The following is a 13,681-nucleotide window of genomic DNA, read 5'->3' on the forward strand; positions in this document are numbered from 1 at the left end:
GGGCATTTTATGCACAGAATACAAGGAGCCTTACAGACGTTTGACGGTAAATGACGTCATTTTACTTCAAACTTGTCCCTTATCATCTCTGTGCATACGTGTTTTTATGTCAGTTTTTCTTTCATATTTACAATGTGATATCGCAAAATGACTAGCTGAATCAACCCTGCGAGCGCGTCTCTCTCTCTCTGTGTGTGTGTGTGTGTGTGTGTGTGTGTGTGTGTGTGTGTGTGTGTGTGTGTGTGTGTGTGCGCGTGTGTGCGCGTGCGTGTGCGCGTGCGCGCGCGCGCGCGCTGTTAGTGGAATCATGGGTGACGTGAACAGTTACAGGAACGTTTACAGAAAGTGAACTTGAGAAGAAAAACGGTTAATTTGCTCCATGGTCGCATCTCATTGATGTCACGAGTATTGTCACACTAAGGAGGCGAAACACAAGCTGTAACATTGTTCTCGATAACTCTTCGTAGCATACGTCTTCAAAGATAAAAACACGTTGCGTTACAGTATTCATGAGTAAGTTCCTTAATTTTTCTATGGATCATAAAGATAGGTAGTGTGGAACAATGATCGAGTATGATGTAAGTAAACGACAAACTACAGCCATATTTTCAATATAGAAAGCAAACAGAAAAAACAAGAAATCTCACTTTATTTCACTATGTACAACAGAAATAAACCAAGAAGGAATGAACTCAAATACTGCTGCATTGTTAATGTTCTACGAAAATCAAAAACACCCTATTCAGTGTCTCTCGAAATCAACAAATCAAATTAGTTGTAACTGAAATGGAATCTATAAGACGTGCGAGCGCGATGCTCATTAACATTTCGCCTTTTGAAAACTCTATCGCTGCAAAGTAGCAATTGTGTAGCAAGTGCCTTTGCCGTGGCAAGGTCACCGGGGTTTGTTAGAAGGTGTGGCCAACACCCGAGTTTGCTGGTATGCATAGAAATAACGTTATTGATTAACGGAAGGCCACCTCGTGAGTTTTTTCTTTCTTTTTTTTTTAACGGAGCAGCATTATGGAGTTGCGCCAAATTTCGCTGTATCATCCCCCACTCAGTTTTTGTCTGGTAAATACACCAAGGCCATGAAATCCTTGACGGCTACAAAATCGCAGTTTGTTCCTTGAGGCTCACATTTCATGTCATTGGGCTATAAAACAAATTATTCTCCTTGAGAAAATGCGAAACAGTAGCCTTTTTAATAATAACTAACTGCTAGAAGTTAGGCATTGAAAAGTGCTTATAGTACCAGTACAATCTAAACACGAAGTTGGCCTATCCATGCCTACACGGGCATGACACATGTAGTTTTAGAAAATCAGTAAAATTCGCAGTCTGCACTGCCGCTCAGGAAAAAGAAAGAGAAATCTAGTTAGCACCAACGCCGGTCATGTGAATTTTCTGTACAGAACTACAATTTAGACATTCGCACTCTGGAAACATCAGTAACACTTGAAATGTACGAGTATCGTTTAACTCTCTTTGCATATCGCTGTTATCATTCATTGTAATCGCTGTAATCATTCATGTTTGCATTTTTTTTTTCGAAATTGACCTCTCTTAAGAATCAAACAGAGTTAGGTATGAAGAAAGAATGCCGATATAATTCACACGATAACTTTTTTTTTTTTTTCGCGTGGCTTTAGTGACAGGGATAATGGCAAATGGCATGCTCAACAATGGACCGATAACGACGAACATGCATTTAACTTTCTTAGGTAAAACGCAATGTCTAGCAGTAACTGTTATAGCATCAGTACAAAGCTTAGTTTGTGGAGAATTCTCCAACGCAATCAACTGTTAGGTAGCCCTTCAGTACAACAATTACTTGTTGCAGTAAACAATTACCTATTACTACAGAGTAACAGCTCTAAAAATTCCTTTGTTAGAGCTGCTAGAGCTTATTCAGCGCAATTATATATACCTTGCAGGCCAGAGAAAAAATCAGCTGTAGCGATTGTGCATATAGAAAATTAAAGGCAATCAAGAAAAAAAGGCACAACACAGCGACCATTCTCAGCATCATTATATGTATTAGGCATGCCATGTAACAAAAACTACCTAACATGGAATGAAATAAAGATGACATACCTACTATTCATATGCACGAAGCACGGGATCATGTGCGTCAATCATTCGTCGATCACATGCATGCCAACTAGGTACATGTTAAACATTTTGTTTATTAAGCTTGCATTGTGACTTGGGCTATGCAGCCTTAGTTATCCTGCCTAGTTAAAGGATATGTTGTTGTATTGCAAGAATTTCTGAAATGTTTGGGATGCTTACGATAAAACGTTAAATTATAGAATATTTTCGGTAGACGGTAAGTTACGAAGTTCACCTTACAAAGCCGTGACCATTTTTTCCAGCTTTTGACAACGTACAGCCCATCAAGGATCGTACAAAAGAGAAAAGGCTAATCATAGGGCCCGTAGCATTTGCACCGTGCTCTTGGAATACTTCTTTTGAGACATCTAATAACATGAAACGTAAACAATAACAATACAAGGACAACAACAAGTTAACAAGCGTTACATGTAGCATCCTGTTCGCGAGCGTTTGCTCGCCTCAACATTCGCTAACCTGCCAGCTTACATCTACGTACAAGTGCCGCAGAAAGAATGGGGCAGCATTTTGTAGGGGAGACAGCTTGCTCGATACTTATCAAGTTCATCATATGGCACCCCACGTGCGCGTTTGTCAACACTTAAGTCAATAGCGAGTTTTAGATTCAGCGTCCCAGCGTAACGCAAAGACGCTAACCAACATAGCGTACCAAACACTTCTTGCCGGTTTGGCTTCCTCTGTTTTCCCGACGATGAGCGTACGCTTGATTTTACGTCGCGTAAAGACGTTAAAGGGACACTAAAGAAAAAAGTTATTTCTCGTATCAGCAGATTACCGTTTTACAATAGTAAAAGCACAACTCTTGTCACGAGACGACCCTTGGTAAGCCAGAAAACGCGGGAAAAGAAAATTCGGTGGCGACGCCTCATTAGGATACCCGCACAAACTAGTTCTGACGTCATAGATTTTGACGGCGTCATCTGGGGCCTACATATAGCTTCTAATTGATGAAAATGAAGTACACTGTCCTCTGAGATAGACAAAGAATTGACTTACAAAGTTTCATCAAATTTTGTTGAGCCAATGTGCCTAAATTCCCCCCCCCCCCCCCCAAAAAAAAACACTTTGAAGTCGGTGACGTCACGCTTACACTCACGTGTAGAAATTTCAGAGCGAAATTCAAAAATAAATCCGCCTTTCTGTTATATTAATAAACCTATGGTGGTGAAATTCACGACAACAGAGTTTTCAAAAATGTAAGTTATCAGCCTAAATTGATTCATTATTTCACTTTTGTTTCCCTTAAAATTTAAGTTCCCTGATGGCATAGCCGTGGTTTAGCGTCACATGACGTATGTTGTATTATATATGTGAATGCAGAGTCACTCAGTGGTCCGGCGCACACATATACTACACAAGGGACATAAAAAGAAGGGATGAATTGCGTCTGTCACAGGCCAAACATCGCAGATGGCCAAAGTCCCCCAACACACAGCAAACGATCTATCCGTTGAGAAGTGTTCGTAAAGAGTGAAGTTCGCAGCTATAGTCAAGTGACCACACTTCACTTCTTGCATAAGAGGCACTCGCTAGAGTGAGTAGTCACGGCACGGTTCTCACACGCACACCTCGCCGTTTCCTTTGTCAGCGATGATATGCGTGAACACCACAGGACGAACTCGGTGGCATCAGTCAATATAGATTGAGTTGTAAAGGAATGGCTGTCGCTTCAACATGCTCTAGCATGTGACCGCGACCGATGGCAGCGAAGCAGAGGAGGCCGTTCACTCGTAGGTCCAACTCATGAAAAGATGCCCTTTTCGTGTTCGTTTGTCTTTTGTACACTTTTACATTCAATCGAGGTAAATCCGAGACATACGCCACACACAGCTTTGGCACTACAACGATATCTTCTTCGTACACTCTCAAGTACACATCGACCAGTTTTGCACTCTCTTCTTTTGATACGTAGGGGCAGCAGACATTTCTTTGCGTTGACAACGCGTTAAGTAGTGATGCACTAGTATACAACACAAAAATGTAATACGTTGGAATGTTTTTTTTAAGTGATCACGCATAGTCTGATAGTGAAGCTTTGTGTATGTGTGTCAGAAATGCTCACAAATGTTGATGGGTCATGAGGTGCTCACAATGCACATCCACACAATGATATCCACTTGTAGCATCAATCGCACTGATGGTTGTTCAGGAACAGTTCATTTAACAGGGAGTCTGCACGACATGAAATAAGATCCCTGGTTCCGAGGCTGGCACGTTGGACTCTGTGATCGGAATTTTGCACATAGCACACAATAATTCCTACTGAAATCAGCCAACATGTTCTTTCCATAATTGTACTGATGCGCCCGAGCTTTGTAACCTAAGTACTCGCTCCTTTGTTATTGAAACTTGAATGGCACTCTGTCGATCCAAGCTGCAGTACTCGGAATCCCACCATCCACGCGTATTTGAGCATCGGCACTTTGGAGAGATCGTGAACGGCGGCAAGCAGCCCTGCAATCACTGAGTTCTTGCGGATTCATTGGCAGTCGCGCTGTTACCAGCAGCGCATTGGCTCTCTTAGGAACTGAGATGCAGCCGTGTGGCGAAGAGCAGCTCTCGCAATGCCACCCCGCCTACGACGGTCCATCAGCTGGCCAATCTTCCGTCGAGGGTCCAGCCCCGTCGGCGGCACCGGGGTTCGGGCAGTTGACGTACGTGACGTTAAGACTAACCCTCCTGTTTTTCTTTTTCTTCTCCAGGCTCGTTATGACATTTGAGACGTCCGTCACGAGCTGCGCGAAGGAAGGTCGCCGCTTGGGGTCGTCCTGCCAGCAATGCATCATGATGTCGTACCTGAAAAAAACATTAAATTAGAGAATGTCAGGAGAAATATGCTGATGAACATAGCTACCATTAAACGGAATGCACCAGTTAACGCAGTTTTCAAAAAACGTGTCCTTCACGCCGACTTACAGTTCGTCCGGGCAATAGCTCGGCTGTTGCATTCGGCGTCCTTGCTTAAGGAAATTGACGATGTCCCAGTTGTCCACTTCCGGATACGGTGTCACGCCACGCGTCATAAGCTCCCACAAGAGAACACCATACGACCACTGCGTCAGAAAAAAAATTGTTAAATGAAACCATCTTCATTGTATCTAAGTCTCAGGTGATCTCGACATGGACCACTGGTAAAAAATGTCCAGTACCATCCGCAGTCGCGAGAAGGCTTACCACGTCCGTCTTGTGGTTGTAGATGCCCTTCTCCAAGCTCTCCGGCGCCATCCATTTGACAGGAAGCTTCGTCTTCTTGTTGTCACCGCTGTAGTAGTCCTTTTCGTAGACGTCGCGTGAGAGGCCGAAGTCTGCCACTCGCACAATGAAATCTTCGCTTAGCCTGCAATGTTTAAATCGTCATTCGAGCCATCTTCGGAGCCAAGAGCAAATAAGGAATATACGAATGGTACTTACATGCAGTTGCGAGCCGCCAGGTCTCTGTGCACGAACTTTGTATCAGCCAAGTACTTCATACCTTCGGCCACATGGATACCAAACATGATCAAGTCCTTGACAGTTGGGTTCTAATAGAACAAAAAAGTTCATTAAAGAAATCCGTACCTAATCAGTGACATACAAACAAGCTAATTAGTCCTTCATCATGACATTTGAAATCCTTACGTTTCGTTCGTCTCGAATGTAGGATAGCAGATCGCCGTATTTCATGTAGGGTATGATGACCATTAGGCCGCCTGATTCGTCGATGCTCAGTCCAATGAGAGGCAGCACGTTCATATGGTGGAAGTCCTTCATGATTAGTGCCTCCTCGAGGAAAGCCTGGCCGTCGGCCTCGCCACCGCGAGAATCTGCTGCGTCGAAGAGACACATGAAATATGTGCTCGCGCTGATTGCACAACAAAGTGTTGATATGCGCGGAGCAAACACTTCAACTGCTAGCACTCATTCTCGAGAATAGCACGTGTACCATATAGCAGGTGCAAGATGCACCACGTGCACCACGCACCACCACCAGTAATGTCACTTTATATGGCAACAGAAACCCGTAACTAGCGGTACACATGGCTGGTCTTATCACTGGCAAAACGACCTCATTGTCTTTTTCGCGTGCTTATCCTCATCTTTTCCACAGCGGTATACACAAGCCTGTCAGCAACAAAGAGCTTGATATTTAAAAGATTGGTGCATAGGTGTTGCTGCTAAGTGTTTCACACTTCCGCCAAACCACGTCAGAAGGCGAATTGATTTCACCTTAATGGCCGAAACACCTAAATAATGTTGTCGTTTCGGTTATTAATACACATAGAGTAAAATAGAGCTCTCCAAAGTGGTCCAGTCATAAAGTCGGGTGCACTGTTGCTCTTTAACTGAAATTAAATGTCTGTTCGTTGCGATTTATGATACAGTGCTAATGTCCACCAATTGTTAGTGATGGCTACATTAAAACACAAACATGTTGAAAATTATTTTGGTTATGGTATGTTTATTAACGATGTGCTAAGTTTCGGTCTGTTTTTTTTTCTTTTTTTTTACTACATAAATCGTATAACTAAGAATGCCTTTTTTATAAGACAGCACGGAGCACGTACAAAAAGCGTGTGGAATTAAGGGAATTAATAAGTAGAAGGCAAGAAAAAAGAGTATCGCCAGTGCACGAGTTGGTTGAGTGTGATTCTTCAGGCGGACAGTGAAGTGTCTCAATGAGTTTGAATTAGGCACATCTCACTGGCGTTCATATACTCCGAAAGTCACCAGAAGTCGACAGGTATTCTACTGTACACAACAACAACTACTACTACTACAACAAGTGGGGGATGGGAGTACTCACTGTTGTGAAGAGTCTTGACAGCGACCTGCTGAACTTCACCCTTGCCTTCCAGCTCCAGGGTACCCCGGTAGACACAGCCAAAGTGACCTGGCGATTAAAAAAAGGGTAATGGATGAGCTGCTGCGTGCGACGCATTTCTCTAAAAGCTAGCAATGTATACAGGGATATTTAATCATAATTGTTGGGGTTTAACGTCCCGAAACCCCGATACGAGTATGAGAGATTTCGTAGTGGAGGGCTCCGAAAATTTTGACCACCTGGTGTTCTTTAAAGTGCACCTCAGTCTAAGTACACGGGCCTGAAGTATTTTCGCCTTCGTCGCAAATGCGGCCTATGGTAGTGGCGAGCACAACTTCCGTAGACGACAACAGAGTCACGAAATATACGTTACTCAACTGGTGAAACGTCATAGTCCCATATAAAATTAGTCTTATTGTCTCCTAAGGTTGTTCCAGCGCACCCGCAAGACCAATGCCACTCCTCAAAAATCGGTTTTCGTATGGAGGAACGCGTTTTATTAAGGGTGAAGATCTCAGCATTATTCCCTGGGTATAGCTATAATTTTTATAGCTGTAATTGTGAAGTTATGCCCTTTACGGGAAGCTTAAATAAACTTACAATAGCCAATAACGTAATTACACTCGCCACACGCCAGAAAAACTCCATTTTTAATTGATCCGTTACCAACAAATGCTATAGACACACCGCAAACAACGAGACAACAGGACAGAGGCGGGCTAAGCGCTGTTGTATTGTTGTTCGCGGTGTTCCTCGCTTTCTATAGACATGTACCTGCCGGCCCAAATAAGCACTGTAGTGCATCAAACGCTGTTTCTGCCTTGATTAAGCAGATAAGATTTCCGAGTGAACAATGTTCCAGTGCTAACTGATTTAGTCTGCAAGTGTCAAAGAAATTAATGTGACATACCTTGGCCAATGACCGGGCCCAGTACGAGGTGCTCCCGCTTGAAGAGCAGCTTTTCTGATTCGAGCATAAGTTTCGTTTCCTCATCGATTTGGAAGGTGGAGCTGATGAGGGCCTGTCGGGCGTCGGCTTCGCTGCCTTGGACGTAGCCTGTGTATGCGAGAATGAAACAACCGAGCAGCGCTATGTTTACACCCTGGCACGGCGCCCAGTGCAGAAGGTAAAGACAGTTCACCGCGTTGCCCAGAAGAAATTTAAGAAATCAAAGAGAAAGGGTGCGTCATGCAGGCGAGTGCCAGAAAGAGTAGTGAGTCAGCTAACAGCCGTTCGTTTGTGATGCGCAGATACACTTGCATACAAAGTAAGCACTAAACGTATTGATCTCAAAAAGTTACGTTTGCCTTTCTCAACCCGAGTGCCTTAACTGTGTAAATAGGAGTCATATCTACAACTCATTTTAGGCTATGTAGGGTACACGGTTTCTAACTCGAATGGCTTGCTTTTTACACGTTGAAGGTACAAGCTATTCCTGGCAACTGTAACATTTTCATACTTGCAGTGACGTTACTTTTGCATTAACACGTGTGATCATTCGTAGTGTGGCTAGACATATGGTCATCTGGGCAACCAAATAATGCTTAAAATGTTCGTATGGTTTCGTTGATATTCGCCGGTATCTTTTAAGTACTACCATAGTCCCTCAATAGCTTTTCTGGTCACGAAACTGCCGCCTCAGTTTAATATAGAGCTAGCGGCGGCCGCTAGGGGCGCCCCAGTAAAAGAAAGGCCACCCAGTGGAGCGGCCGCCGTAGGCGACGCCTGTATTTTTTAAAGACGATAGTCTTTCTTGGGGAACTTAAACGCAGAAATTTTGGTCTGTCTTTCTGTCTGTCTGTCTTTCTGTTTGTCGGCACGTCCCTCGATTCAGCCACTCGGCCAAAGTTGAACCGTTGAACCACTTGCCCAAGGGCCAGCCGTCTTGAACTGGTACGGCTGTTCATACTTGTGAACGTTGTCGATCAAAAAGTAAATATCATGCATATCTGAGGTGCAACATCACTAGGTAAGTATTAGGTGGCGTGTTCCTTTAATAGAAAATGCATACATACGTAATTTTAAGGACCCTAGTTTCTTAAGCTGCGCTGAAAATGCATAAGAATGGAGGCTTGAGCGAGTTGGTATGCGTTCATCTTTGTTGAAACAGCGCTCACTAGACGACGACGAAGTAAAAGAAGGCACAGGACAGGCGCTGCCTGTCCTGTGCCTTCTTTTACTTCGTCGTCGTCTAGTGAGCGCTGTTTCAACAAAGCTGAAAATGCGACTGCGCTGAAATTTGCCTTCCTCCGTGCCCTTCGCACGAGCTCATTGTTGTGTTTCGGTTTCGGTTCTATACTGCACTGTACGAATGCCATGGGTTGGTGTTGAAAAACTTTAGTTTTGAGAAGGCCAAGAAGGTGAAAAAAAATATTTAAAAAATGAAAAAGCAGCGTTGTGGGCGGCCTTCAGGCTGCCGGTTGTGGGCGCCGCTCTGGCGTTCCTGTTTTACCCAGGCGACGTGTAAATAAAAGAGTGTGTGGAGAGTACTCGTTGAGTGCGGACGTTTCTCTGCTTCAGCGTTTCGCGCCAAACCGCGTTTTCGGGCTGGCTGGCGTCCCCGCCGGTCGCGTTGGTCACCGCCGGTCTTCGCCTGCTGCTGCGCCGGGACTACCAGCACGCAACACAGCACTCATGTTTCCCGACGTATTGCCAGATGGCGTCCATATCTCACACAGCGCCTCTTCTATCGTCTTTACACGACATTTGCAGCGAAGCACGCAGATACGCGGCCAATTTTTTTTCTCTCGTACGTCGCGGCCGAAAGCCCCGCTCTTTTTAGACAATATTTACATTCTATTTTGTTGTAGCAATTATACGAACTAAACCTGGAACTACTGAGAATGTTTTCTTACCGAAGACAAGGCGCATACAAAAAGTAAACAATCTCAAGTTCAGCTGGCGGCTCAGTGTGTCAGCAGACGACGCGTATAGACCTTTTGCTACTGCGAAATTTGTCCTTAGCTGTCCTAACAGGCCTCAAAAAAAAAAAAAAGAAACTTTGAAGTTACTGTGATGCGCTGTACAGAGAATGAGACATCAGCGGCGTTACCATTAAATGCATGACAACCTGAGCTCACTGTATTCCCCGAACTTCTGATTGCACACGTGTCGTTCCAGCAGTGGTTGCGGACTAATTTTAAGTAACATAAAATGTTCTAGGACGTGAGCTTGCATTTGCCGATAGTCTGTTTGGAACAGATACATCGGCAGATGATACCGTCAACGAAACGCTTGCTTGATGGGAAGCGTTTTCGTCTTCAGGCCTCTAAAGCTTTGCTAGTTTTCGTGCGTATCAGTCCAATTGTCCGACAGTGTTTTCCAACGCGATTTATGTTGACAATATCGGCGATGAAAACCTCACAGATTAATATATGCCCCTGACTACGCATTGTGTTTCTTAATATCTATCTCTCAAAAGCAGGGTGACGAGAATTGACGCCCGTTTGCATTCAGTGCCGTAATTTCTTGTCGAATCACGACGCTTATTAGGATGATTGTAATCGCGATCTTTCTTTGAAGGAAATGAAGCCGTGAAAATGCTTATGAGAAATAGATAACTTTCGCCTTCACTCAGTACTGGGGTAGAGTAGAGCTCAAAAGGCATTTTAAAGGTGTACTGACACAGAAATCTTTTTCTTTTGTTTTGTTTTTTGTTACAATAAGTAGCTAATGATCCGTTTGTCCCGGCTGAAAACCCCCTTTGCACACGACGGCTTTCGAGGTCGTCTCAGTGGCGTTAAAACTGTCCGCGGTCGAGACTTTCCATTCGTAAAGTTGGCCGTGGCCGTGGAACACACGAGAAATAGCGTTAGGCCTGAGGCGCGGCTTGTCTGTCGACAACGATACGGCGTCAACGTTTATCGTGAAATTGTACACATAGATGATGTCCGATGAATCAAAGTGCCTCGCACACACACGCACATGCTTCGAATCGATGCTGAAGTTATCCGTTTGTTGCTGCGTTATGGCTCACTTCCAGTCTTGAACTGCCCATGAACACTTGACATGCAAAACAGCGGCACATTTTCAGTCGCTGCCCTTGTAGCCGAAACGGCACCTCGGTACGCAGCGCCTAAAAGGTATCGTCACGCGAGCGTGCCGATTCAGCTGTACGATACCTGAACTTGGCCCTTGTCCAAAACGCAATCACAGACAGGGAGTGCACGTGCAAACTTTCAGCTCACGCCGGCCACATTTGCGGCGTATGCGGAATCCACCTGGAGATGGGTGGCCTCTAAGCGACGGTGGCGCCGCGGCGCGGCAGCTTTTCGCGCCATATCAAGCTCCCCCATAGCGTGACGGCGAAGTTTCGTGACCAGAAAAAGTATGTACTACTGTGCAGGAGCACTTATCAGGGAACGGTTTCCACAACAGTTAAATGTACCGCCATTACCATTTTGCTCTTATCGTCGCTCTGTGATTCTATCGCGCGACTGCAATTTGAACCAAAGTTTTTTTACTACAGTGACATTCGTGATGTTCGCAGCAACCTTTCACGATATTTTCATGCGCAAGAGCATGACAGGCGACCAGGTGTCTGCGTGCGCTGGTTTAACTTTAAACTGGAACTGGAAGAAAACAAGACTACTACGTTTAAACTGGAAGAAAACAAGACTACTACGTAGCTATTGAGTAAAAATATAAAAGAAACTATTTTGTATGGCGAACTCGTGGTTGCACAGTTCGCCAAGAAGTGGCGTATAACAATCCTCCGCAGCGTCATAGTGTCTTTCACGGGATATTTTTTAAGGCATAGAGAATTTTGAATAGACTAGAAACTCTCTGTGCCACTTCGTGACATTGAAAAGGAATTACACTGTCAAATTTATACTGTTTTCCCTCCTGCCGTTGTTGCCTTTCTTTCCTTCGTCTAATGGCGTTGTTGAAAACTCTCTCCTCACCTGTCGGCTAGGACACCGACAACACGTTGATTAATATACGGACTCATTAAAGCCGCAGTAGCTGAGAAACGGCAGCTACATGGTCAAGTCCTCTGAATTTTGTTCTCTCTGGCCAGTGCTTGCGGCAGTAACTATTCAGCGTACTGTTTACTAATGTCCAGCTGATTATACTGTCGCTTTCAAATAAAACAAAAGTTAGCCTTCATCATCAGCGCACATGGGTGCCCATCCATCCCTGAGTTGTACTCATTTTCATACTCAAGCCTAATCACTTAATTCCGGTACGCAAAAGCCTTTTACATATTTTTGAAGGTAGACAGTAATACCTATTAACCTATAGTATGGCTTAAAAGCGCGTTATGTGCAGCTTTCACTGCTAAATTCACTTTGATGCATCTGTAAAGAAAGGGAGAAAGCATTGTTAGTAGGTTAGTTCGTCGCGTCCGTGTACTACCAACGAAACAAAAAAAACGGAAATCTCGCATTTGCTGCCCCTTGTTCTTAATTACGTAAAACTCGTGCGATGTATCAACTACTCCATTGGACTTCCTCTCACTTTTTATTGCATAAATTGATTTCCTTAAGCCACTGGCACTCTCGCACAGAAACCAGGAACGAAGATTGCACAATCCGTGCTTCGAGCCCAACCACGATACTTCTCTGGCGTCTAATACTCTAAATGAAACTTAATTTGGACGTAGCGATGAATCCTTTTGTCATCACGTTTTCCATTCTCGTACTTACTGCCCCCAATTTACTTCAAGTTATTTGGCCTTCGTGCAACGTTGTAAAACATATCTCAACCTACAGAAAACCACATCCGTATAGACACGTCTTGGAAGACCCAACTTCTGTTTCGTTCGTCAAGCAAACCATGAGTTCGAAAGTACCAGCGACTTAAGCAGCAACACTTTCAATAAGATTTACAATTACTCCTCCAGGCTGTTACCTGCCAACAATGTCTCTAATACGTAATAATACCGCGTAATGTCCACTCCTAAAGAGGCAGCATCGCCCAGCATTCCAGCCCGCGTCCGTGTTAGCCATGCACTCAGCTCCAGGACTGTCATGAAACCAGAAAGCCACGAGGGTAAAAAGAAAGGCGTGTTACGCTCGTGTGGGACGTGCCGGCGTTTTACCACCTCTTACCCTGAATTTGTGGCGGACTCGTAGGGGCGACGTCGCCTGGAAATACGCACAAAGAAAAAAAATCTGCTCGACCCTGAACAAGCCAATTTGCACGGCGTGGAAACAGCAGTACCATTATGTCACTTATGCAGCTCCAACATAACAGATTTTTGTCAGGCAGCTCAATTTTGCTTATGCTTTCCAGTGGGAAACTGCCAGCAGTCTTTACGGCTGCCGTTTCGTTCTTGTGTTGCTTTTCCTCTTTTTTTTTTTATTTGAAGAAACGTTAGACCTTGGAGAACATGGTGAATAGTAGGTCGAATGATAAACGCGGCAGTCGGACTACCCTGCTGTGGTTCTTTCTGTCTGCCGTCACGTAGGATTTGCGCTACTATCGCAAAACATCCTCACCAAAGATCGACTAAGCGGGTTTTCCGCGTCACTATACCGTATAGCAATGCTCCATGCGACTGTTCACCGCTTTTGCAGTCAAAGCTATGCTTGTTGTCCTGGTATATATATATATTTCTTATTTCCCTTATGTTAGGAAAAGCGGGGGTTCTTATCGTATTCTTCGCGAAAGTATTAATGTTCATTGTAGGATGAAAGTTTGGCAAGCTATCTCTAATCAACCTCTCTTAGCGCAAACTGAATGTCAGATTTTCTAATCTTACGATTGCACAATATACTGTGCCATGTCGAAGTTCGCTA

At 44.3% G+C, this 13,681-nt stretch overlaps 1 protein-coding gene across 4 annotated transcripts in view; it reads right to left on the bottom strand.

The window, feature by feature from the left end:
* Positions 1 to 1,522: 1,522 nt before the first annotated feature.
* Positions 1,523 to 13,681, bottom strand: part of LOC119396274 (hepatocyte growth factor receptor) — a 59,648-nt gene continuing 47,489 nt past the window's right edge. The window contains exons 14-21 of one of the 4 annotated variants that reach the window (XM_037663416.2): positions 12,992 to 13,027; positions 7,848 to 7,994; positions 6,920 to 7,006; positions 5,755 to 5,939; positions 5,548 to 5,657; positions 5,311 to 5,473; positions 5,053 to 5,189; positions 1,523 to 4,932 (exon numbers count right to left, since the gene is read on the bottom strand). In XM_037663416.2, coding sequence (XP_037519344.1) covers positions 4,713 to 4,932; positions 5,053 to 5,189; positions 5,311 to 5,473; positions 5,548 to 5,657; positions 5,755 to 5,939; positions 6,920 to 7,006; positions 7,848 to 7,994; positions 12,992 to 13,027 — 1,085 coding nt within the window. In that variant the 3' untranslated portion in view covers positions 1,523 to 4,712. Of the gene's footprint in view, positions 4,933 to 5,052; positions 5,190 to 5,310; positions 5,474 to 5,547; positions 5,658 to 5,754; positions 5,943 to 6,919; positions 7,007 to 7,847; positions 7,995 to 12,991; positions 13,028 to 13,681 lie in introns of all 4 variants that reach the window. The other 3 variants (XM_037663415.2, XM_037663418.2, XM_049417026.1) reach the window with 3 other exon arrangements.

Source organism: Rhipicephalus sanguineus, chromosome 6 (assembly GCF_013339695.2).
Source record: "Rhipicephalus sanguineus isolate Rsan-2018 chromosome 6, BIME_Rsan_1.4, whole genome shotgun sequence".
Classification (NCBI taxonomy): domain Eukaryota; kingdom Metazoa; phylum Arthropoda; class Arachnida; order Ixodida; family Ixodidae; genus Rhipicephalus; species Rhipicephalus sanguineus.